Source organism: Sander vitreus, chromosome 16 (genome assembly GCF_031162955.1).
Source record: "Sander vitreus isolate 19-12246 chromosome 16, sanVit1, whole genome shotgun sequence".
NCBI classification, from domain to species: domain Eukaryota; kingdom Metazoa; phylum Chordata; class Actinopteri; order Perciformes; family Percidae; genus Sander; species Sander vitreus.
In genome coordinates this window covers 12147718-12170868 of record NC_135870.1, presented here as the reverse complement: position 1 = coordinate 12170868, position 23151 = coordinate 12147718, and the positions used below count along the sequence as shown (strand labels likewise).

Here is a 23151-nt window from a genome sequence, read left to right as displayed (position 1 = left end):
GAAAATTGACTGACCCCAGTAAAAATCCTCAATAGGCTGTGGTGAAGGCAAAGGGGAAATAAACAGCATAAATCTAATTTACTTATTTACTATCACAACGACACAGTTAATGCAATAAATACGCTTAGTGGTAACATAGCACAGGCTATAACTAAGTTATTGTCAGAGTTGCTATATGTAAAAAATTCATATTAAAATAGAAAAAGTGCTTACCAAAATGACTACTGTGCTACATCTTCACATATTCAAGAGATCTGTGTACCTCGCTATCTAAAATAATTCTACTTCCTCCATTTTCACATGTAAGTATCTTAGTTATTAACCATTAATTGGAGCATATCAGAAAATGGAACGTGATTGCTTAAATGGAAAATGATTGCTGGTATAATAGCTTTGTTAGTGCACTCTGTAAATGTGATGAGGTAATAAAACAAAAATGGATCTAATCAAAAACAATCTCTTAATTCACTTTGATCTCAAGAATATGATGGGACATGGTGCCGGAAGCAAATGCATGGTTGAGTGACATGAGCATGTGTTTGAATCTAATTAACTGTGTAATGTGAGAAGTTTCTGCCGATGAACTAGTCTGACTGTGTAGGCAAGGACTGAATGGAAATTATTATGAGCCCATACAACAAAGAATGGGATGAGAGACACTAAACTGCATTCATGTGAAACCCAGAATCATATGAATGATCACCTCGAAAACATTGTTTAAGTTGCATTCACAAAAGTCATTGCAGTTCAGAGATTATTTCATCTTTTCCCATGTGCTTCCATCTCAGTCTTCCTGTATACTGTTTACAGCTGATGAAACACTTCATCACCTTCTGCGTCCTGTAATAAAATCCCCAACAATGCTCTCCCAATCTACATATAACACAAAACCTACCAAGGTCAAGACATTCATGCAGTAAAAAAGAACTGATATTGTCAGTGCCCTAGATGCAGCTTATTGTATCCCATCAATTTGCAGCTGAACTCAATTTGCCCCGTAATAACCGTCAGTCATACCCCAAATAAAACAGCATTATGTTGATGATTTCTATGTACTGTATTTGCTCTTTGTGTCATGGATAAAATTGCCAGCTCTTTCAATTCAATAATCCTTATATCTTTGTACCTAACGGAAACACAGCTTCTAATAATTTACTTCACTCTCTTTAATTCAAGGATTTCTAAATGACATCTAAGTGTCATACTACTGGTACAAAATTTGGTGATGATATCAAATTAAAAATTAAAAATCTATTCAATATTGTCTGGCAGTCAGAAAAATGGACAACAGCTTGTTATGTCATCTTGCTGAGAATTGTGGCACAATATGGGAAGAATGCAGAGGCAAATAAAATGTTTTGAGGATAGATATCAGCACCTTTGACAGTGATAGTTGCCTCACAAAAAGAAACCTTTGGATGCAGGTCAAAATTCAAGAAAGCCGAGTGTTATTCAGGGGAACTTTCTTTGCGAGCTGTATTGGAAAGCAGCTCTCAAAAAAATGATGCCACTAGCCAGTTTGAGATTTGCTGTATGTTTAATGTCAAACATTCAATAAAGAAAAATGTGACACGTGTTCTCAGTTGATCTTTGGGCTTTTCATTCAATCTCAAATCATCCTCAAATGCATACGGAAGGCCAAAGAAAATGTGTGTGTGATTTGTTATTTTTTCTTTTCTTGTGATCACAAAATAATTATTCAAGAAAACCATCTAACGTGGTAAAGGTCAAAAGCTCCAGATCAAGTGAGTAAGTTGCCTTTAAGTTGAGATAGTTATGTCATCTGCTGTTTCTAGGGTCAAAAATGAACTGTCAAGCTCAACACATAATATTAATTTAAGCTGACAAAGTTTATTCTGTGATCAGGAGAAAATGGTTTTGACAGCTTGTTTTGGCAAGATAACAAAATGAAAAACTGTTTTCTTGTGATTAAATTCAATTTGTATTAAAAAAACAACAACAGTTTGTTATACTGATAATGTGGTACACAATTTAGAACATCATCTGTAGTGTGCTGTCTAGCCTTCCATGGCTGCTTTTGACCCTTACTTGGTGGGTATATGTTACAAGTGTTATATTGTACACATGCATGAACAAGTCAGTGGTAATCTATGATATCATCGCTGCTTCACTCCTTCAAGCCTAAAAATGAGAAACATGTCATTACTTGTTAAACCCACCTATCAGGCCTCTGCTGTGTGAACCCCAAGAGATCAGAACAACCTTCCTGAGGATATCAGTCTGGCTATCTCTGTGCCCTTTTTCTGAAACTCCCTTTCTACACACAGTACACTTTTTACTAAATAAAAAAATGATGCATGTAAAACAATGTGTTTATTTCAAGCACACATGCTACAGCCCCACTACAAATGGATGTCTTTAAACTGATGGTAAATGGTCAACATGTTGAGGCAGATATCACATAAAAGCCCTATTGAAATTAATTTTGGACAAGTAACCTTTCTGGATTCCTACAGTACAGGAGGCCCTGCCACACACAATATTTCTAACACAGCGAGGATAACATGTCCAACTATTTCAGTATTTTGCTGGAAGTGAACTGACTCAGATGTTCCGCGGGAGGCCAAAAAGAAAAAAACCTTTTTTGTTTGTTTGTGTAGGTCACACAAACCACCAAAGCTTTGCACTGCAGGACAGAGAAGTACACGAGTAAAGACACCTCTGAGGTTCAATAGAGATGCTGTGCACTGACTCTGGGACTGAAGATATTCCGAGCAAATATATTTTAGACCTTTATGTAAGTAATTTGACCTTTAATTATTTGTGTGATAAAAAAGTCCAATCATATTTATAGCATGGACATTCTAACCTGACACTCTCACGGTTGACTCTGATCATGCTCATGCCAACGCCGTTTGGTGCTGTAGCTCCCTCTGTAACTCCAAACTCCTCCTTATGTAGCATTTCATATTGTTGACTTAACTAAGATTTATGTATGTGTTTATTAAGGGGAATTAGATCTCCCAGCAGAAACCCTGAGAGCTCCCTCAAACAGCAGAGCCTTTTCCCCCAAACATATATAACCCTATTATGGTCTCTGACTGAAACAAATTTCTTTATAATGACCAACATATTATTATTATAATTACTTTCTAAGTATATATAATTGCCCATACATTTTGGAACGAGAATACTGCTATCTCTACCTGATATTCTGTAAAGCCTCTGCACAGTACACCCATGCATGTGTTTTCAGTTAGTTTGCCTAATAAAACCCTTTCACAGGACTGTTTTGTACACTTAATGCTTGAGAGAATTTCCGTGACCAGCCAATGTTAGTTGTGTTTGGGAAACACTAACAGCTTTGATTCTGTTGAATATATGGAGTTTGGGGACCTCACATCCACCTAACCTTAACCTGAAACAAGGTCTAATCAGCTAAAATGAAAGCACCTGTATCAGTTGTATGGGTTCGCGAAAACTTTAAAACATAAAATATGAACTAAAGAATAGGACGAGTCCTTGGGCTCTACTTATGTGGATTAAAAGCCATCAACGGCAAAGTGTAGTCACTGAATGGCACGTTTCTTAATTAATGTCATAGGCAGCAGTGAGCTCAATGTTATAGGTTATCATTATATGCACCTTTCTGATATTTTCTTTAAAAAATGCAGGCCTCACTTTAGTGGAATAGTTGGTCTCATTTAGCAGCTTGGATCACTACATCATATAAATGGTAATATGACACTGCTCCAGCATCTTCTCTTGAGAGCTTGTCGCACTTGGTGATATTGTATTGCCAGTCTCAAGGGAGAGTGGCACAGGCGTCCCACGCACTAAATTAGTCAGTGCTTAACCCCGACAGTTTCTTCTAGCCTCCTGTTTCTCCTCTAATTACCATCCCTTCCTTGCCAGTAATTAAGTTGTCCCACAGCGGGGGCTTTTTACCACTAGGTAGGAAAAGGGAAGTGGCATTGAGTCCCTCCCCTGATCAGACCCTGTTGAGTCTCCCAAACTTATTGAGCTGAGAAATGCAGATCAATACCCAGTATCAGCACTGCTCCAGTGACTGTAATTGCAGTGTAGCCCCATGATAACATTGTGCTTGGTGTATGTGTGTCTGTTTCCATGTGTGTAAAAGAGAAAAAAGTTAATTGTATTTCTATGTGAAGCAAATTCGTCATATTGCACATTTAGTGCTATATCAATAAAGATTTGATAATGTTTCATTATGTTTGTGACATTTTCTGTGCCCCACAGCAAACAGTACTTACACACTTTAGGTCTCAATTTTTTTGTTTTTGAAAGAAAACATAATACTCAGTTGGTGCATAACAGTGACAAGCTGTGCTGAAATTTCAGCTTGCCTGATTGGCTGAGCCTAGTGCTCAAAATCCAAGTGTTGGAAGTGGTTACTGCTTCAGTCAGCAAATAGGAACTTGCGTCTGCTGCCAGAGTGTGAGGTGACAGCCAACATTCTCTTTGGTGACAGCATCTTCATGAGTCATCTAAGCTGAATTCACACAATCACCTCGTAACAGTGTCACTTAGAAACTGCACAAAAAATTTGAATTTTACAGCAAATGTCTTGCGGGCTGCGTTCGAAGTCGACTGCTAAAAAGCATTATATAAATGAGCAAGATAATTTATAACCTGTTAACTATAAACAGTTAACTCACTTTTTTGCTGAAATTACTTACACTTTTACCTATAATATTATAATTTTTATTTCATGGAAAGTAATATAATTTGTGTTATGTTTTAAACATATTATTGAGGGCATTTTCATTTTACTTTATTTAGCTAGAAGAGGTGGATAGCTTAGCTTGTCAGCGTGAGAGATAATGTCAGATAATGTCAGCGTGAAAGGTTTCAGCAATAAAGTGAGTTTATATTGTAGATTGGTAGAAGACAAAATAGTATTCCGCCAATTTGTTCCAATTGCAATTGGCATTGTTATGAATCTAGTTGTATTGTTGTCATCACCTTTATTATTATTGCACATTTATGCTGACTCCACCACAACATTTGTCCTGAAGAAACTGTCTCTGTTCACTGCTGAAAAAAATAATGAATGAATAAGTAAGCAATAAACAAATAGAATGATGTTGTTGCATATAATGAGTAGATAAGTGCAAGGATGAATAAAAATACTGAAATACTATGCAATTTTCTAGTGGTGCCCAGCATTCTTGTCTTAGTCCTGGATGTAAATAAAAACATGTTTGACGGACGCAGAAAAGACTTTGTTGTTTTTTGTTTGTGAGAGAGAGAGGTGCATTTGAGTACATGGTATTTCTGAGTCATCTGAGCCACTCCAATGCCTCTTCCTCACCTTGACTATGACCTCACTGCCAGCATATGCTCCCCCATTCCTTGTTTTGATACTGAACTCACCGGACCCTCTTCCATGTCACTAGCACTTACATACATTTTTGTTATCACACACTTTTAGGACCTTCCGGTCTTACTGCCTAATGGCATCTCAGACCCCACGGTGTCTATGTCCTCCTTCTACAGTCTGTTTCATCCCTCCTGACTTCCTCTCTCCTTCCCTTCTTTTGACTACAACCTTTTAAATTAAACATTGCTGCAGTCTCCCTCAGCAAATCTGCCTACTACATCAAATCCGCCTTCCCTCGCTCTATCCAATTACAGATGGCTCATCCAAACTAATTCAAGACCTGAGTCGGACAAATGTTACACCTTGTTTCTGTTTAAAACAAATGGGGCCTAGATCAGCACTGACAGGCACATCCACACTGAACACATGAGGAAACCTAATGTGCTTTTGTCATTGCTCGTTGTTCATCAATGACTGCTAACAAATAACATCAAGGCAACAAACCATGCTATGCTAATAACAAATTGAAAGAAATTAGTTGAAACAAAATCTGGAACAAAAGGTGAAGTGAGTCTCAAGATGCAGGACAGTTTAAATTAGAGAATTAATAAAAGAAGTTGTTTGCACATGCAAATTAAAGCTGCAGATTATTCATTCAAGGTTTAGTGGTGATCAAGTGGTTGTCTGTGGACTGATTATAGTTAGGAATAATTAATATCATGAAATAAATGTTCAGGTAAAGATATGCATAATGTGCTTGCATTGAATATAACCATGTTGTGCCTGTCAAACCATGGTATTAAAACTAAGTGTTAAAGAATGAATGCTTATTTTAAGCCTAAAATGACACATCTATATGAATGAAATATGTCCTTATGGTGAAGACCAACTGCAAGTGAAAAAAATGTGTGTTACATCGCCTTTGCCACTTCTCGCTATCGTGAGCACATCAACGCGTGCGAGCAAGCTAGTTGGCAAACATTGTGTAAATAAGCCACCTATGTTGTGCCAAGTAGTGCTTATTTTGTACCTGTAATCTTGGATTCATCCAGGCCCTTCCAGCCCTCTTTTGCATAATGTAAATTTCTTTAACACATGTTCCCTCCCTGTTTTCGCATCGCTGGTCAGTTGCCCGCCACCTGCTATCCCACAATGCTTTTAAAGTAAAATTGTACAGACGACAAACAAGATATGTGTTATTTAGAGAGCCTTAGAGCTGCTGGTGCAGTAGCTGGATTTTTATACCTTTGGACAGAACCAGGTTAGCTGTTTCCCCACTGTTTCCAATCTTTACACTGCCGAAGCTGCTGGCAGGAGCCTTATATTTACTGTACAGACATGAGAGATGTCCCAAAATGTAACTATTTTCACCCAGCAACAAAGCTTGGAATTTATTATAAACCACACAGAGAAAACACTATTTTCATAACCTGACCAAATAGTACTATAATATCCAAAAGAACAAAAATGTAACTTTAATCTCTTGATTTTTACACAAATTCACCCTTAATTAGTTCCTGTCGGAAAAGTCAGAATATTCAATATTTTTTATATATATATATATATATATATATATTAGGGCTGTCAATCGATTAAAAAATGTAATCTAATTAATTACATACTCTGTGATTAATTAATCAAAATTAATCGCATACATAATTAACGGTGCCTGAACTGAAATGTTTTAAGAAAGTAAAAAAAGAAAAGAAAAAAAAAGGGTACTAAACAACAGTTGGTGGCATTAAAGAATGGCTTGTTTATTGCTAAGGCCATATGGTCAAAATGAAATGATTTAATAATAATGTATAACAATAACAATAACTTATTTCAGTAGTAAATTGCTGTTGAACCATCAGATGGGAAAAGAACATTTACAATAACTTCAAATGCACCACAAGGTTGTAGTTTACCAGTTTCATTGAACGCACCGTCTGTGTTGTTTCTCCGACGGCAGCTGCAGATTATTACATACCGGTGTTGAATCCTCTACAGTAAAACACAGTCAAACTTTACACCGTTTAGCGTTAGCTGTCAGCATTTTAACCGTGTTTAATCCAGCTACTAGCTAGCGGTAGGCTAACGTTAGCTGCTGTCGAGTATAGTGTTAACTAGTGTCATGTGCAGCGGGGTTTGTGTTTCAGAGCATCAGAGAGAAGTGCAGACATATCAGTGGCACCAGATTTCGGTAGCTAGGGTTGGCAGGAAAAAGATTTTTACAAGTAAATGTTCCAATTAATAATCCAGGAAGCATATTCTCGTCTCCCTCCTTCATTTTACAGTCCAATGGTGGCTAGAATGGCTCCGGGTCAAACGTCAATATGGAATGGATTAATCAGCGTTATTTGTTCTCAGATTAATTAATCGAAATTAACACGTTATTTTGACAGCCCTAATATATATATATATATATATATAGAGAGAGAGAGAGAGAGAGAGAGAGAGATAATGAGTATGTACTGTTTTTAGCACTTTGTTGAAGCTTTATGATACCTACTGTAAATTGCCTGAAACATTAAAACTTAAGATGGCCATACTTTTTGGCCATGTGTACCAGTTTTGTGATTGTCATTTTAAGCACAGTGCTGCAGGAGCTTGCTATGACAGGAGCCATGAGGCTGTTTGGCTTAACTTCTTAGCTAGCTAGCTATTAGCTTCAGAAACAGTGTAATGTTTATTTTTGTCTTGGGAAATCAGTTGATGTAACATAACTCCAATAAAAAGCAGCTTTTAGTGCTGTATCATCCTAATCGCCCATAACGAAATAAAAGTGAGGGGAGGCAGGCAATTAAAGAGACATTTCAAGATGAAAACCATAGAGTTCTTGTTTTGTCTTTGAAGAAATCTATAACCATTTTGGTAACATATGTATGTGCAAGCAATCTCCAAAGGTTTTAATGAGTCAGTAATTTAGTATAGTGATAATAGATTTATCCTAACCAGTGCAGTAAAACATAAAATGGATCAATATTCCTTTTTAAAGGAGTCTGTGTGACACTTAGTTCATATTTTCATACTTAGACACATACAGAGCATAGATATTTTAACTGATTCTGGCAGTGCTTTGCAATTGAGTTTACCTTTTTTAATTAAAGTCCCAAAATGGGTCTGCTTTTGTAATTCTCATGGACAACATGTTAGTTTTTATTTCATTTCCAAGTATTTTTCCCCCACAGGTCATTGCATGGTTTTGAACAAAAACTTGGATAGATTTTCAGGTCTTCATTGGCTCTGGTCCAATGACAAGAGTGGCTCTATCAGCCCTCTCTATTCATTTACTTCAGTATGTCTTTTCAAAGTGGGATCAATCAGAACTATTCATTTTCAAAAATATTTTTATTCTAAATAACAACCCCCATCTCGCATCTTTGATTACAGTGTATGCTGATTTGAGGCCTTTAAAATGCATTAATGGCTACCAGATTTGCATTTATATTGGTTTTTCACTCAGGCACACAAGAACCTGAGATAGAGCTCTGTGAACAAAGACCAAAGAGAGAACACGCATTATCTGAAACACATTCGATCCCATAATAGAGTACAAGCAACAGAATGAGAGATGCTAGTGTGAGCAAAACAGGCCATCGAGTTTCACCACTAACTGAAACACACATTGATACACATTATTCAGCTGCAGGTCTGATACAGGAGCAGGATGCACTCAGCAGTGAAAGTGGCTTTCTTGTGACTGATGAATACCATATAGGAAATGTACACTTATGCATACGATAACAGGGGAGGGGGAAAAAGGGAAGGAACCCAGTTCGAAGATCGCAATCAGCAGTGACACAGCGGTGACGATTACTTACTACAAACCACAATCCAATCATTTCTTTAAGAGACATAGGTCTGGAGGGTGAGGATAATTGGTGCCTTGTGGTGTATCTTTCCCCTTCAAGCAGCTGTGACCTTTTCAGAGCAGTAGACAAGAGGCTTCCTAAATCTGTGTTTATCCTTCAAATTAGGCACACTGCCCATGTTATTAAAGATGGGGCAGATTTGTTTGTTGCTGATCAGGTTGGCATTGTCCAGGCCACGTGCCTCCGGGGTAATCTCTCTTGATAACAGAACCCGAAAGGAATGGTTGCTTTGTCTCTCTGCAAATCTGATTCAACCACTTTCCACCACTAAATCGTTGAGGCAGAGAAAGTCCCCGGGGAAATTTACAAAGCGATTCAGTTCTCATTGCTGGTTAGAGTAGAGCGAGGCTGGGCAATCATGTGCCTAGGTGGACCGAGGGTATGTATGATTTCATTCCACCCAAACACTACACCAGCTGATGTCACTGATTTCCTCACCCATCTCTGGCTGAAGATGTACTAATCATTGAAATTAACTGGTGGTCCAGGTTGGGATTAAAATCCTTGGAAAACACTTGGACCTGTGGGAGATTATTTCACACCCTTGCCTCAAATACTGTATGATTATTTACTAAATATGTATTCCATGCTCAAACACATCTTTCATTTAGTCCACTAATAAAGCTGTAGAGTACACTGCACTATACTGTACAGTTACAGTCCTGTAGTCCTGTTCAAAGGCCTTATTTGAGAGCAATCACTCAGAACATAGCTACAAAAGTAAAAGGAATCAATCAAACTTTACCTGGTCTGACAGTTCTGCAGATGTCTGACACGTGAATGTGGATTGTTGATTGTTGTCATATGATTTCTTATGAGAAATACTCAAATTCTTCACACTCTTAATGCAATATTTAATTGTTTTGTCATGAGGAAAGGGATATCTAGCACTGATGGCTGAATTTGATGCCACTAATGGTTTGTTAAGAGGGAGAAACAACAGCTGCCACCTGGGCCCGGCAACGTTCCCAGCAGCCCCCGACATGCAAACACACACTCTCTGTTTTAATAAATCACTGCAGCATCACAGACAGCACTCGACGGCTGTACAGCGTCTGTGGAAAGCGGTTTCAGAAGTCTTGCCTCTGAGATTCATGTCTCTGTGCAACATCCCACTCTGTCAAGTTACACATTATGCAAATGCTTTGTTTACTGTTCATGTGACAATATCAAGGCACGAAAGTCAGTGGGGACCGGGGGCTGTGGCAAGTTACCAAGAGAGACGGAACAAAGAGACAGAAAACAAACTCTGTAAAAGAACTGCCAAAGGAATGTAGCAAATGACTCTCTTGCTCTTTCTCAGTCTTTCTATTCTTCTAAGTTAGCAGACTAGGGATAAGGAAATCAAGGAAATCAAAGCACAACATTCTGAAAAAGAGGGTTTCTATCCATCTAATATCTCTACCTCTTCCTCTTTACCTAACAAATGGGGAGATATTTTATGCAAACCAACTGTATTATTTGGTAACAAGTACAGACCTTAGAAAAAGAAAGTTGATAGAAATCAGTGATCAGTGATTTAAAGATAGAAGTTTGTGTAATGTCTTAATACAGTTTAGGGATAGGGTTAGCATAAAACATTGAGAACTAATAGTATATTAAAGCTATAGTGCGCAGTTTCTATCGCCCCCATGAGGAATTCTAAGTAATGAAAACAAAACTGTCACGCGTCCACCTGATACAAGCCTTACATGATCGCGCACGTGCCCCCACCCCCTCCTCCACGCAGTTGCTAGTAGCCAAGGAGGACATGGAGGATTAAAAAAAAGACCGGGCGACACAATCTTCTGAACATGGCCATATTGAGAAATACAGAGAGAGTTTTGTGGAGCTGATAGTTTTAATTAGCTTTGTAGCAACTCATTTGGCAATTGATGAATATAATGGACGTTTAAAGTGCTCATATTGTGCTTTTTGGCTTTTCCCCTTTCCTTTATTGTGTTATATATCTTTTTGTGCACATTATAGGTTTACAAAGTGAAAAAGCCCAAAGTCCACCCCAAAGGGACTTACCATCTTCCAGAGAAAACACTGTTCACAAACTGTGCCAAACAGCTCTATTGTAGTCCAGCCTTTACTTCCATGATGAACGTGCATCACTTTGTAACACACGTTATAATGCTCACCTGGCTGCTAGCATGGCACTCCCTCATGCTCTGCAACTGACAAGCTAGCAGTACTTACTGCTCATGTGCGACTCCCAACATAGATGGTACAGAAGGGAGATGTCTCACTCTGTAACTAAAACAGAGAGCTCAACACACAGGGTGAAAAGATGAGCTGCAGCAATGTGCAGTACAACAAATAAATGGTGTTTTCTGAAAATTGAACCACATAGACCTATTCTGGTACAACCTCTAAATACAATTATTAACCTGAAAATGAGCATAATATGAGCACTTTAATAAAAAATATGACGCACTAAAGCTTTAAATATTTTGATATGTTTGAAATTTAGTAGGGAACAAATGGATCAGATTAATCCTTAAATATGATTTATCCCTTGTAGCTTAATGCACATATTGGGCCCTGACCCTTTTATTCAGTTTCGGTAGTGGGTAATTTATGCAGGTTTTGATGTGTCATACTATGTGGTTTATCAATAGCCAGTTAAAATGGTCAGTGGTGTCCAATTTTGTAATGTAAAACTCATTGTTTGGCAAAAAAAGATAATGTAATGCAATGTTTCACATTATGATCGGTTTACCTGTAAAATCAGTTGTTTGGTGTCTTTCTAAAGGCTAAAAAATAACCCTGATGGTGATGTCATCAGGGGCATGTAGTTTTAAAGACATGTAAGGAATACTTTTATATTGGATTATGCAAAAGGTAAGATACAGTATTTTTGGATTTTGATCCATGACTAAAAGTGGAGTGAAGGTCCTAGCAGAGCACTTTACTAATATAAGAAAAACAAGTTTACACTGCTGAGAGTGGTCGCAAGCCACTATAAAAGATGCACACAGAGCTTTTTGCAACAAAAATCTCAAAATAGAAAAAACCATTAAAACAAACAGATTTTGAAAAAGTCTGTGTGGCATCAGTGCACAGGCCGAAAGTGAACTCACCTATAAATTTTATATCTGGTCGTAAATCCTTGGCGGAATCTTTCCACAAAGGACAGATAACTCCGAGAGTGGTGGAAAGGTCCACGGTCAGAGATGAGCCAGTCATATTGCTTGGTGACATGTTGTTCAGTGGCCAACAGGTCCTGGCGGGAAGACTGAACTGTTATATGGTCCCATATAAACAGGAAGCAGATGACCTCAATAAACCTCCAGTTCATGCTTTTTTTTAAGCCGCTCTCTGTTCATTCTCGCTCCATTATGTGGAGACCTGATGGGAGAGAAAAGAAGAGGGAATGAGGGAGAGACACAGAAACAGAGCTGTTACATGACAAAGTCTATTTTAGCAGTACAAGAATATGCCATAGAGTTAGGTTAATTGTGTTGTACTGAACAAATAAGATAGTGCCCTTGTCATTGTCACTTTACTGTGACATGATGTGTATTTATTTTCTGCTCTTGAGATAGTTCACCCTCCATGCCTCCCTGGAGTTTTTCAGAAAGGCACACAGATTGCGCCCCTCCATACAAGAACTGTTACCCTTTTTCATGATAAGTTCTGACAAGGTTAGAAGGCTGCTTTACGATATGTTATGACACCCAACCACTAATGTGGAAGAACACCATCTCCCTTTACACAGTGGTGTCAATTACTGCTAGAGGAAACTTTTAGCTATTGACTTGCGACTTCATGAATTGTTAAAACTAATGTGACACAAAACATCGCCTTTTTCATCAAATACAAAATAAGAACTCAATTTGGTTCCACTACAGCTGCTAGGGATGGTTAATACAATTGTATTATTGCCCTTAGCTTTACACAATGTCACTTTAATACTAAATGTGACCCTGCTTTCTATAAATATGTTAGAGACAATACATTTTTAAAAACTGGACACAGTGCGCAAAGTAGCAGAAACAGGTCATCTAAAAATATCTTGTTTAAAAGAGACGAGATATATGAGGTATACAAGGTATATTTAAAAAAGCCTACATGCAGCAGACAATATACACCAAACGCTTCCTGGATTGGGCAACTTACAGTAAAAGGAACTCATGCTAAGAATACAGTAGTATGACTTATATTGTGATATATTATACGTTATAGTACCTCATAATCTTTCATTTATTTCAAGTTGCAGCAATCTACACAGCTCCATTACATTTAACACAATCACATGCTGCGTAATGGAAAAAACTGAAAGACAAATCTTGAAAACATTTTACGATTTCAAACAGAACATTAAAATGATACATTTTCTCATTTTGCATTGGCTGTGAACATTATTATCCACTTGGCAGTGAAATTATGTCTCTTAGTTACTGATAAGGAAACGATTTCCATCAGTAATTGCATTTAAGAACTTTGGCCTCTGGCCGTGGAGCACCCAACAGTGTGCTATCAAGTGCTACTGTATGCACAAAATCCTCCTCCTTTCATGGTTTGTTAGACAATACCACATCATAAAAGAGCAGAGAAAATGTAATTGCCTGATCTTTTCCTGTTAAATAGATGATGAACTACTTAATTGCAAAAGTTAAAGAAACACAGTGGCATATTGTGTGTGTGTGTGTGTGTGTGTGTGTGTGTGTGTGTGTGTGTGTGTGTGTGTGTGTGTGTGTGTGTGTGTGTGTGTATGTGTGTGTGTGCCATATCGCGGTTAACAATAGTGTGTCATTTTCTTTTGACACCTTAAATTAATTCCGTTTTATTATTTAAACACTGCTTCACCTACTTGCCAAAGGACCAGGAACAATCTAGGATAATTTGAAAATCTCTACTTGCTGTAACTAATTATAATTCTACTGCCATATTTGCATTTGCAGTATAATCAGTTCTTAAAACTGATTGTAATGAAATCTCAACTATCACTGAGAATACTGCATTTCAGCTATAATTGCACATTTGACAGAGGGAAACCAAGCCTCTTCTTCATCCTATCAACAAGATACTCAGTGGCAATGACAAAATATGACAGTGGACTGAACAGGGTCATTTAAGGCTAATTACGTAAGACTAATTTGAGCTTGGCTGTTAAAATGAAACAAAACATAATCTGATTATAGGGATGATGCTGAGCAGGGATTGATAATGATATGCCTTTGTGCAAATAGGGGGTGTGAGTGTTAATTTTCATAGGAAAACAAAACATCTTTGAGAAAATGTATCAGTGAATAAATTATATTAAAAAAATGATTTCGATGAATTACGTCACTTATTGAAAAGAAAGGTCACCATTGTCAGTATGTTACAATTACCGTATTTTCCGGACTATAAGTCACACTTTTTTTCATACTTTGGCTGGTCCTGCTACTTATAGTCAGGTGCGACTTATATATCAAAATATATATAATTTAACATGTTTTTAAATGTTATTTCATGCTGAAAACATTACCGTCTACAGCCGTTCTAGGCTTGTGACAACTATATGCTGCTCCTAAAGACAACTGAGAAAGAAAAGAAACTGCAGGCGACTGCAGGTAGTAAAATACGCAGCCGAAAACGGTAATCGAGCAGCAGAACGAAAGTTTGGAGTGAGTGAGAAACTTGTGAGGGACTGGCGAAAAGGTTAGTCTTACTGCAATGAAGAAAACAAAGAAAGCTAGTCAAGCGCTGAAATCCAGATGGCCAGAGCTGGAGGAACGAGTCCACAGATGGGTGCTTGAACAACGTGCTGCTGGGAGAGGCTCGTCAACAGTGCAGTTACGTTACGTTAACATACCGGACACCTACCGTATTCAGCCCCTTGTTCTGTGTGCTATTGTGTAGTTTAATAACTTGCCTTTCCAGATTAAATGTCTGTTCTTGGTCTTGGATTTTGTGAAATTAATTTCTAAATAAATGCGACTTATAGTCCAGTGCGACTTATATATGTTTTTTTCCTCTTCATGACGCATTTTTTGACTGATCGCGATTTATACTCCGGAGCGATTTATAGTCCGGAAAATACGGTAGTATTATAGAAGGTTGAATGGGGCATTCTTTGTTCCCATTCATTGTTTATGAATACAAAAGAAATCTGAGAGTATAATTTGTTGTATTTGGCAGGAACAAAATACATTCTGCACGAATACGTGTTTTTTGGATTAAGATTATTTTTGTTTTTATTGTCTGGAATACTGATGTTCATGCTCATTAAACTGCCTTGATAGACCACTGCGAAACTTGTCAATTTGGTAAAGAAAGCTGATTGGTGATGACTAAATCTTTTCATATACAGCTGGGGCTATGTGCAAGAATGGACAGTTTTTATTTGTACTTTGAGGCAGTACCAAACAAGTAATTTCACAATATAGACACAAAATGTAACTTTACATGCCCTTCATCTCCCATTCATTACTGAACCCCTCACTCTGACTTTACAATTACATACTGAACCTGAACCCTAAAGTTATTGTGTGCTCTTGATTGTTCCACTACCATTAAAATCAGTTGTGCATTTGACCCAGAGGCTTAGTCATTTCCACCACCTGAGGTGTCATTGCTGTCTGAATGTCCGAATCCTCTAACAGTGAGTACATTTACATTCATATGGTCACATGATGAGAGTAAATTATCAGTGCTTCATTCTATAAGCCTGTTTCTATCTGTGTGCCATGTAAGATCTGTCTGTCTTGAAATGGTATTTATTTAATGCCAGATTTTCTCCTTGTTTGCTTTGCAGGTTTTGCATCTGAACATTATCATAACTTAAACCAAAATGTATTGCTATAAAAAAGGGAGTCTGGTTCAACGAACAGCACTGAGTGATAAAGAGGACTAGTAGACAAATATGAGTCATCGTGGCCACTAAACTCTAATGATGACATGGATGTATTTTTGTTACATGAAAGATTTTCTCAGTATTAAAAGATCCTATTGTCTTGATACGGAGACCTATTATCATACATAGTATTGTGATAAAGAAAAGGTCCTATGAGGACAAAAGACAATAGTGAAAACTGTGAGGAAAGGTTTTTGTAGTTAGAAAACATATTCTTATTAGAAGAAAGGCTTGCTAAAAATGAATGTACTGCATGCCCACATCCCAATCTGAGGGCCCCACTTTACTGAATCAATGACCACTGGTGGAAAAACACTGTCCACATGGGGTGGAGTGATGGACTTTTGGTATTTTGTGGGTTGGAGCCATGTGATGCAGTGCACCAGCTGCACAGCTGGAAATGGGCTGGGATTAGGACGTTAAAATATGCAGACTCTACGCCACGCTGATCTTTCAGCTTAACAGTTGGGAATATTTACCACACAAAAAAAAAAAAGATTCTCTCAGGAATAAACCGATGTTCACTTGCAAAAGTGCTGACTCACGAAGAGCAAATATGCAGCACTGTAAATAAGCCACTGAGGGCAGATAATGTTAAATTAGCTTGGGAGGAGATAACACATTTGGTTGATAATTGCTGCCCAGGTCCTACGAGAACTGTTGTCCAATGTAGTAAACAGTTCAATGCCATCACAAGGAGAGCCAAATAATTTGGTGGAGAACTGTGGGGATATTTTAGCAACTGGATGGGGGCCATCCACTAAAGCCAGTCCCTCACTGCAACTGAGGATGTGACTATATCTGCAAACCCAGTTTAAAGGTTAAAGCTTTGGGAGGAAATCTGGGGATTTACGGGTGATATTAACAAAAAACAGCTATCAAATTCTTCAGGTCAGACACTGCAATCAGCATACTCTCAAACATTTCAAAGGTCAAGTTATAGTGAGAAAAACATCCTGGATTTGATGAGACTTTCTTCAATTGACATATCTGTTATGGATGTACCAATTTATCAGCCGAACATCTGTATCAGCTTTGTTGAATGCCATCGTCCTATCGGCAAATAAGATGCCATTCACCGATGGCAGTGGCCTGTGTTTAACTGTTGTGTCGCATCAATTTTGCGCTGGCTAAATGGTGAGTTATTTGCGCTGGGACAATGGGTGTGGATTGTTTTCAGTAAGTGGCTGTCTCACATCTTGGATGAGAAGAGAAAAAGACTGAGCTGCAAGAAGGCAGAGATGCATCTTACTGAGAAGTAAGCTGTAAGGTACATACATATGATTTTCTTTTCTTTTTATCATTAATATTCAGTAGAGGAAGCCCACTGTGTGGTAAGGCTTTTCCTAAGAGGCCAATTTTTATTTTGTAAAGAGGCCCATCTTTAGCCCCATGTTCCAGCCGCCTGTACTGTAAGTTTGTGCTTAAAGCGTAACTCTCGCCAAAATGCAACCTAGGGTCTTTTTGTTTTGTGAATGTACCCGAGTCAAACTTTCGTTTAAAAGCATATTTAGGGCGGAATCGCCACTTTTAAGATTTACCGTATTTTCGGTCAAATGGCTTTGGTTTTGACTGCCGAGGAGGTAGCGGCCGGAAACAACAAGACCTACGGTGAGTTGTTCAAAACCTTTCTTTTTAGTAAACTCTGGGTACACAAACAATGTTGTCAATGCTTTTGTTAAGGTGTAGAGCCCCTGGTGATACTTCGAGCAAAGTTTCATGTTGTGTCGAGGCTTCTTAGTGTTTTAAAAATAGCTATTTTGAGGCTAGCATAAAAGTGCCCCTAGCACTCCCATTCAAAAGGCCATTTGACCGAAAATCTTAAAAGTGGCGATTTCGTCCTAAATATGCTTTTAAACGAAAGTTTGGCTCGGGTACATTCACAAAAAGACCCTAGGTTGCATTTTGGCGAGAGTCACGTTTTAATGGAAACACAAGAATGTCGTATTCTATATGAAAAAAGATATTTGTTTTTTATGAATCTTTTTTTTTATGTCATTGCTTTTCTAATCTCTTTTACATAAACATTTAATTGTATGTAATTTCTTTCATGTTTCTTTCAAACAAAATTCATGTTTTTGTTGACCTTTGTATGTACTGAAAATGTCTTCTCATTGAGAAACATAGCAGCTAAAAAGACTTTTGAATCAGTTATTCAAAAAAAAGAAAAAGGTTTTGATGGAGACCTTGTTTCGATGCAGCCAATCAAATCTTACATAAGGCAGAAACTTTAGTGTTCTAGGCAGAGCAGACGGTCACACTGAGCCAGTCAGCACCCTGCTACACAACATGAGAGCCACAGACTTAGAACAACAACCACATTAGCTTAAATGTTAAGTCTTCTTATCTAATTCACAGAAATGAGCAAAGTTTTTGTCCTTCGTTTGTTGATCGAGCGACCAAAACAAACATTCAGTGAGGAAACGTGCTTACGTCAGTTTGCAGGCTAGAGAGCAGCAGCACATTAAACAGCATGTAAACGTACCTGCAAAGTCACTTTGGTCCAGTTAGATGCTGGTGTGGTCTTTACTCTTTAATACCACTAACGGCATACTGTCTGCCCATGACATTTAGGCTACAGGGCAAGTTTGTTTACTTTGTCTCTCCTTCCCTACGGTGTAACACAGGCACTCTGGCAGCTGCTGTCAATCAAACAGACGTCGGACAAAAAGCAGCAATTCTGACCGTTTTCTTCTTTAGATAAAAAAAAACAAAACTATAAATAATACATTTTAAAAAGTTGACATTATTTTTTAGCAATACTACCATGTGAATTTCACATTTTATTTCACATTTTATTATTGTACAAATTGCACATTTAATCATAAAACACAGTCACCCTTATGAAAGAAAAAACATCCTATTTAATGCACAACACTGACAACTACATGCTAATGTAAAGTGTCTGAACTTGCAGTGCTGTTCCAATCAATCCATTTTAATGTGTTAGTGCTATCAATTTAGGTTTCACTTTTTCACATTTCAAAAGTGCCTGTTGATTATTAAACAAAAAATAACGCTCCAAAATGTTGTGCACTCAAGGCAAAAATATACATTTTCAAACTCTCTCTCCATCCTGAGGTATTAAGTGTCCTGTTGCTGCATGAGATCGTAACTCACACAGATTCCAAATCTCACATGCGCAAATTTGTTTGTTGGTATGTCAGAAATATTTATATTATTCATTATCTTCTGTTATTTGTAGATTACTGTTATTTGCAGAGTGGATTAGTAAAACAGAGAGAGGGAGAGACAGAGAGTGGATCACGTTTACCCTTGAATAAGCAGGGTAAAAAGGGGAGGATGTCTGCTTCAGGAAATCACAAGACAGGACAAGGGAGGCTTGTTTTCTCCATCCTCTTTTTATACAGCCTTATTCATGCCGCAACTCCTCCTCCATTCTGGTTCATTCAAGGGGATTCAATCTCTATTCTGGTCCCGTCACTAGCTTTGCCAATCAATTCCTCTCTCCCCTGTGTGGGGCCCTAAGTGTCCCTCTTTATTCTATAAAGTTCATAAGAATGGGGAGGCTTGTTCTCGTTATTTGTATTCGAAATCCCAGGGAGGTAAGAGATCAGGGTAGAATGAAGGCTTTGCAAGGAGACAGGTAGACTCGAGGGAATTAGAGCAGATATAATGTATTTTGGTATTTATCCATTGCTTGTGCATGACACCTGGTCACCAATATGTAATTTTTATTTTTAAATTATTTGTAGATACAAGAAGATGGAGTTCTCCTTGAACAGTTATCAGCATGACTGCTTCAGAGCAAATTCATTCCCAGGGATATAGGTATAATGCGCGTAGTGAAGCAAAGCCTTTGACGTAAGGTTATGGATGGCTGGCAGCCCAAAAGGGAGTTTTTTTTATACTCTTCTGGGTTATTTTAACTTCAAGTCATATTAATATGACCTCAATGGGACTAAAGCGTTACGTGACACTGGTGCAAGGGAATGACAATATCATGAGAAAGTGGAGTAGCATCTAAATATGCCAAACCAGTGTCTGAATTCTAAGAATTATATTGCACAGCTCAAAGCTGTGTCTGGAAAGGTGTAGTAATGGTCTGCCACTTGCAATTGCTTGGAAGCAATAGAGGAATGGGAAGGCCGGCTGTGGCTAACTTCATTTGTACTGGATTCCTCCACCCCCCAGAATCTCTCGCCTTGCTCCTGTCATTTCTTTAAAAATAAGGACCGCAGTGGCACCCTGACCTTCAGAAATCATGGCTGAGCAAGCAACGCTTGCTTATCATTTGATAATTAAATTCTCTGGTTGGTCAGCAACCAATCAGCTCAGCTTGGGGATCAATGGCTGATTTTAAAGAGCAAACTAATTCACTAATGGTCAGAGTTATTCCAATTTACCTGGCTGCTGAATTATTGTGTCCAAAAATCTATTCAGGGTGGATCAATGCAAACCAGGGAGAGGAGCCAGTTGCATCTGTCATTTGAAGCAGTGCAAGGAGTGTGCTGTGAGGTTTATTTGATAGCTGCCCAGTTGAACAGCAGCGAAGCAGGGGTGGTTCATGACATGATACAGAAACAGGGACTGTCTCTGTCATGAAGCAAACTAATTGATGAGGTATCAGAGTAAACTTGAGAGAAAACACCGTGGATGGTAAAGGTATAAGGTTTTTGGGTTTGTGATTCAGATAAATCGAGCACATTGACTAACTGAAAGGCAATTCAATTTTGCAACATTGTGACACTTGAATTATTTTTTTCCCAGGCAGATTTTCCCTTCAATCGGTTATTTTAATACACAGAGCTCACCTTTTCATTACCATTATGAATGGGACAGCTGAACTGATTATCAGTAGCATATGTCTCTTAAACACATTGAGCCAAAAAGAGCATAGATGTAGGAATGTGATCCTATGTTCATCTCATTCCAGGAGAAGGTGTTTTGCACTGATAGGAAACAAAGAATGGTTGTACTTCTTTAGCTAGCATCAGAATATTTCACCAAAGAGAATGATGTGCTAGCTAGAACAGGCAAGCCATTTGTCACCACATCCACGACTGCTGCTGTATGCTACTGTGGCTGCGTTACAGATGAAGATTGATAATTTGTCAACTCGCAAATTGGCTTTCAAGTGCTTTCTCTAATTACTCTGTGATTTTATTGATGAGAAACCACTGACTGCTTTTCCTTCGATTTACCTCGCTGGGCACAGTCTTTTTTTGGAATATGTTCTCTCTCACCTTCATCTCCAAAGACATTAGAGAGGCAAATAAAAAGGGGCAAAATGCTCCAACCTTAACAGATTTCGCATGCTACCTCTTGTTCTAACATTCCACTGAAACAATGTGAGATTAAAGGCAAAAAATGCCAGAGCGAATTCCATTCCCTTAGCTGGTCACACTCAAAATGCACCCAGAGGAGCCTCTGACATGAATAAGAGTCTGAATAGGAGTTGCTGGGAGGATGTAAATGACACTCTTTGCACTATAGTTCTTTCTTGCTCATGCATGTAAATGTCAAACGATGTTATGCACTGAATAGACTCAAAAGGTTTTGACCAAAATAAGGGATGAACAGGGAGAAAAGGGATGTCTCAGAGGGAGTCTAAATGTGTTTAGCTCCAAGAGAGCGCATACAGTATAAGATTAAGTATAATATAAATACACCCATGTTGCTGCTTTTCTCTAAAGTGTCTGCATGCATGCACACATTTGTTTTTCTTTGTCGCATTAACAACTGTACAATCTGTGCATTCAGTAAAAAAAATAATGTCCATAACAGGCATTTCATTAAGCTGCAGTGATGCTCACCTCATACCCCATTAAAATATATTTCTTTACTGTAATTACCAGCAGAATATAACAGCAGAAGAACCTTCCTCTTTTCTCCCTTCTGTGACTGATCTGTCATAATTGCTTGTGTCTGTTACATTTTATTCACATCTCACTATCAGTGCCACGGGGCAGGGTGTGATGAAGTGTTGTTGCGAGGCAACTGTGAGACTGCAATTGGATTTCAGAGCTGCATTTTATTTCACAGACATATGTTGGGGAAGTATCACCTTATCAAAGTGAGGACATGATTTGCTCATCTTATTTCAGTATCTGAGGTACAAGACTCTGGTAGGGAAAAGAAATGTTTCTCGTTTGCTCATGCTGGAGTTTATCGTTGTGTGCACAAGATGAAGCTTGAACAGAACAATGTGTTTCACTCAAACTCATCACTCCCCACTTGCACTCCCAACGACTGTCATACTTGAGCACTTTCTACTGCCAGGTGTTTAAATATCACAGGAAAAAAGTATGTGACAAAAAAGGAAAGATACAGGAAAATGTTTGCCAGCACATTTCTGAGTGTTAATGCTGCTTCACCTAACCTTTTCACGACAACCTTCTACTTTAGCAAATTGTTTTAGAGGGGATGGTTCTCTGACAGAAATACATAACAGCTGCTGCCCTCTCAAGAGACTGGACCACTGGCATTAGGTGGAGAGAGATTTTGTCCAGCTGCAGTGGGTTATTTTTGTTCGCCTTTGCTACCCCCATTTGCTCCACACACTCTGATGCAATGCCATCACTGAATTTACTGACCTCATTTTCTTCCCAATTTGATATTTACTTTCCTATTCACCCTTTGACGAATTGCTAATCACGAGACTTTGGCAAGACTTCCCTATCTGACCAACCGCCTTGCCCCGAATGGGGTGTTAAGGCGATGGGCGATGGTCTATGGTCCTATTGTTCCTAATTCAAAGTCATAAATGTGTGAAATGGACGGAAAGCAGAGGAGGAAGCACAGACGCAGTGGGTTCCATAAATCAGCAAAATCTGCAGAGACGCAGAGCAGATGGTGAAAAAAAAGTGCTCCCATCTCAATTCATTGCAGATTAAGCATTGCAAAGCTAAACTGCTCTGTATTACGTATGCTTTGTGTTTGTGCTGTGCATTAATATATATCGATATTCTAAGAATGCAGGATTCAGTGCCAAGCTCAATCCCCCAGTTAACAGTTAGAATGAACTTACTCTGTGTCAACTGCAATTTAGTGTCATCTTTTAACCTACAGTATGTCATTTGCAATTTAGTGTTGCCATGTACATTATAGCGGCATACTTAGAAGACCTTTATATTTGGATTTTTATATTCAAAACTGCACTATATCTGTAATATACCATATATAAGAAGGGTGGGCTA

General features: G+C 38.3%; 1 protein-coding gene across 1 annotated transcript in view; it reads right to left on the bottom strand.

The window, feature by feature from the left end:
* brinp1 (bone morphogenetic protein/retinoic acid inducible neural-specific 1) overlaps positions 1 to 23151 on the bottom strand; it is a 126108-nt gene that overhangs the window by 87099 nt on the left and 15858 nt on the right. Inside the window, exon 2 of the mRNA XM_078272104.1 lies at positions 12231 to 12498. Within this exon, the coding sequence (XP_078128230.1) occupies positions 12231 to 12448 (218 nt within the window). The 5' untranslated portion in view covers positions 12449 to 12498. The remainder of the gene's footprint in view (positions 1 to 12230; positions 12499 to 23151) is intronic.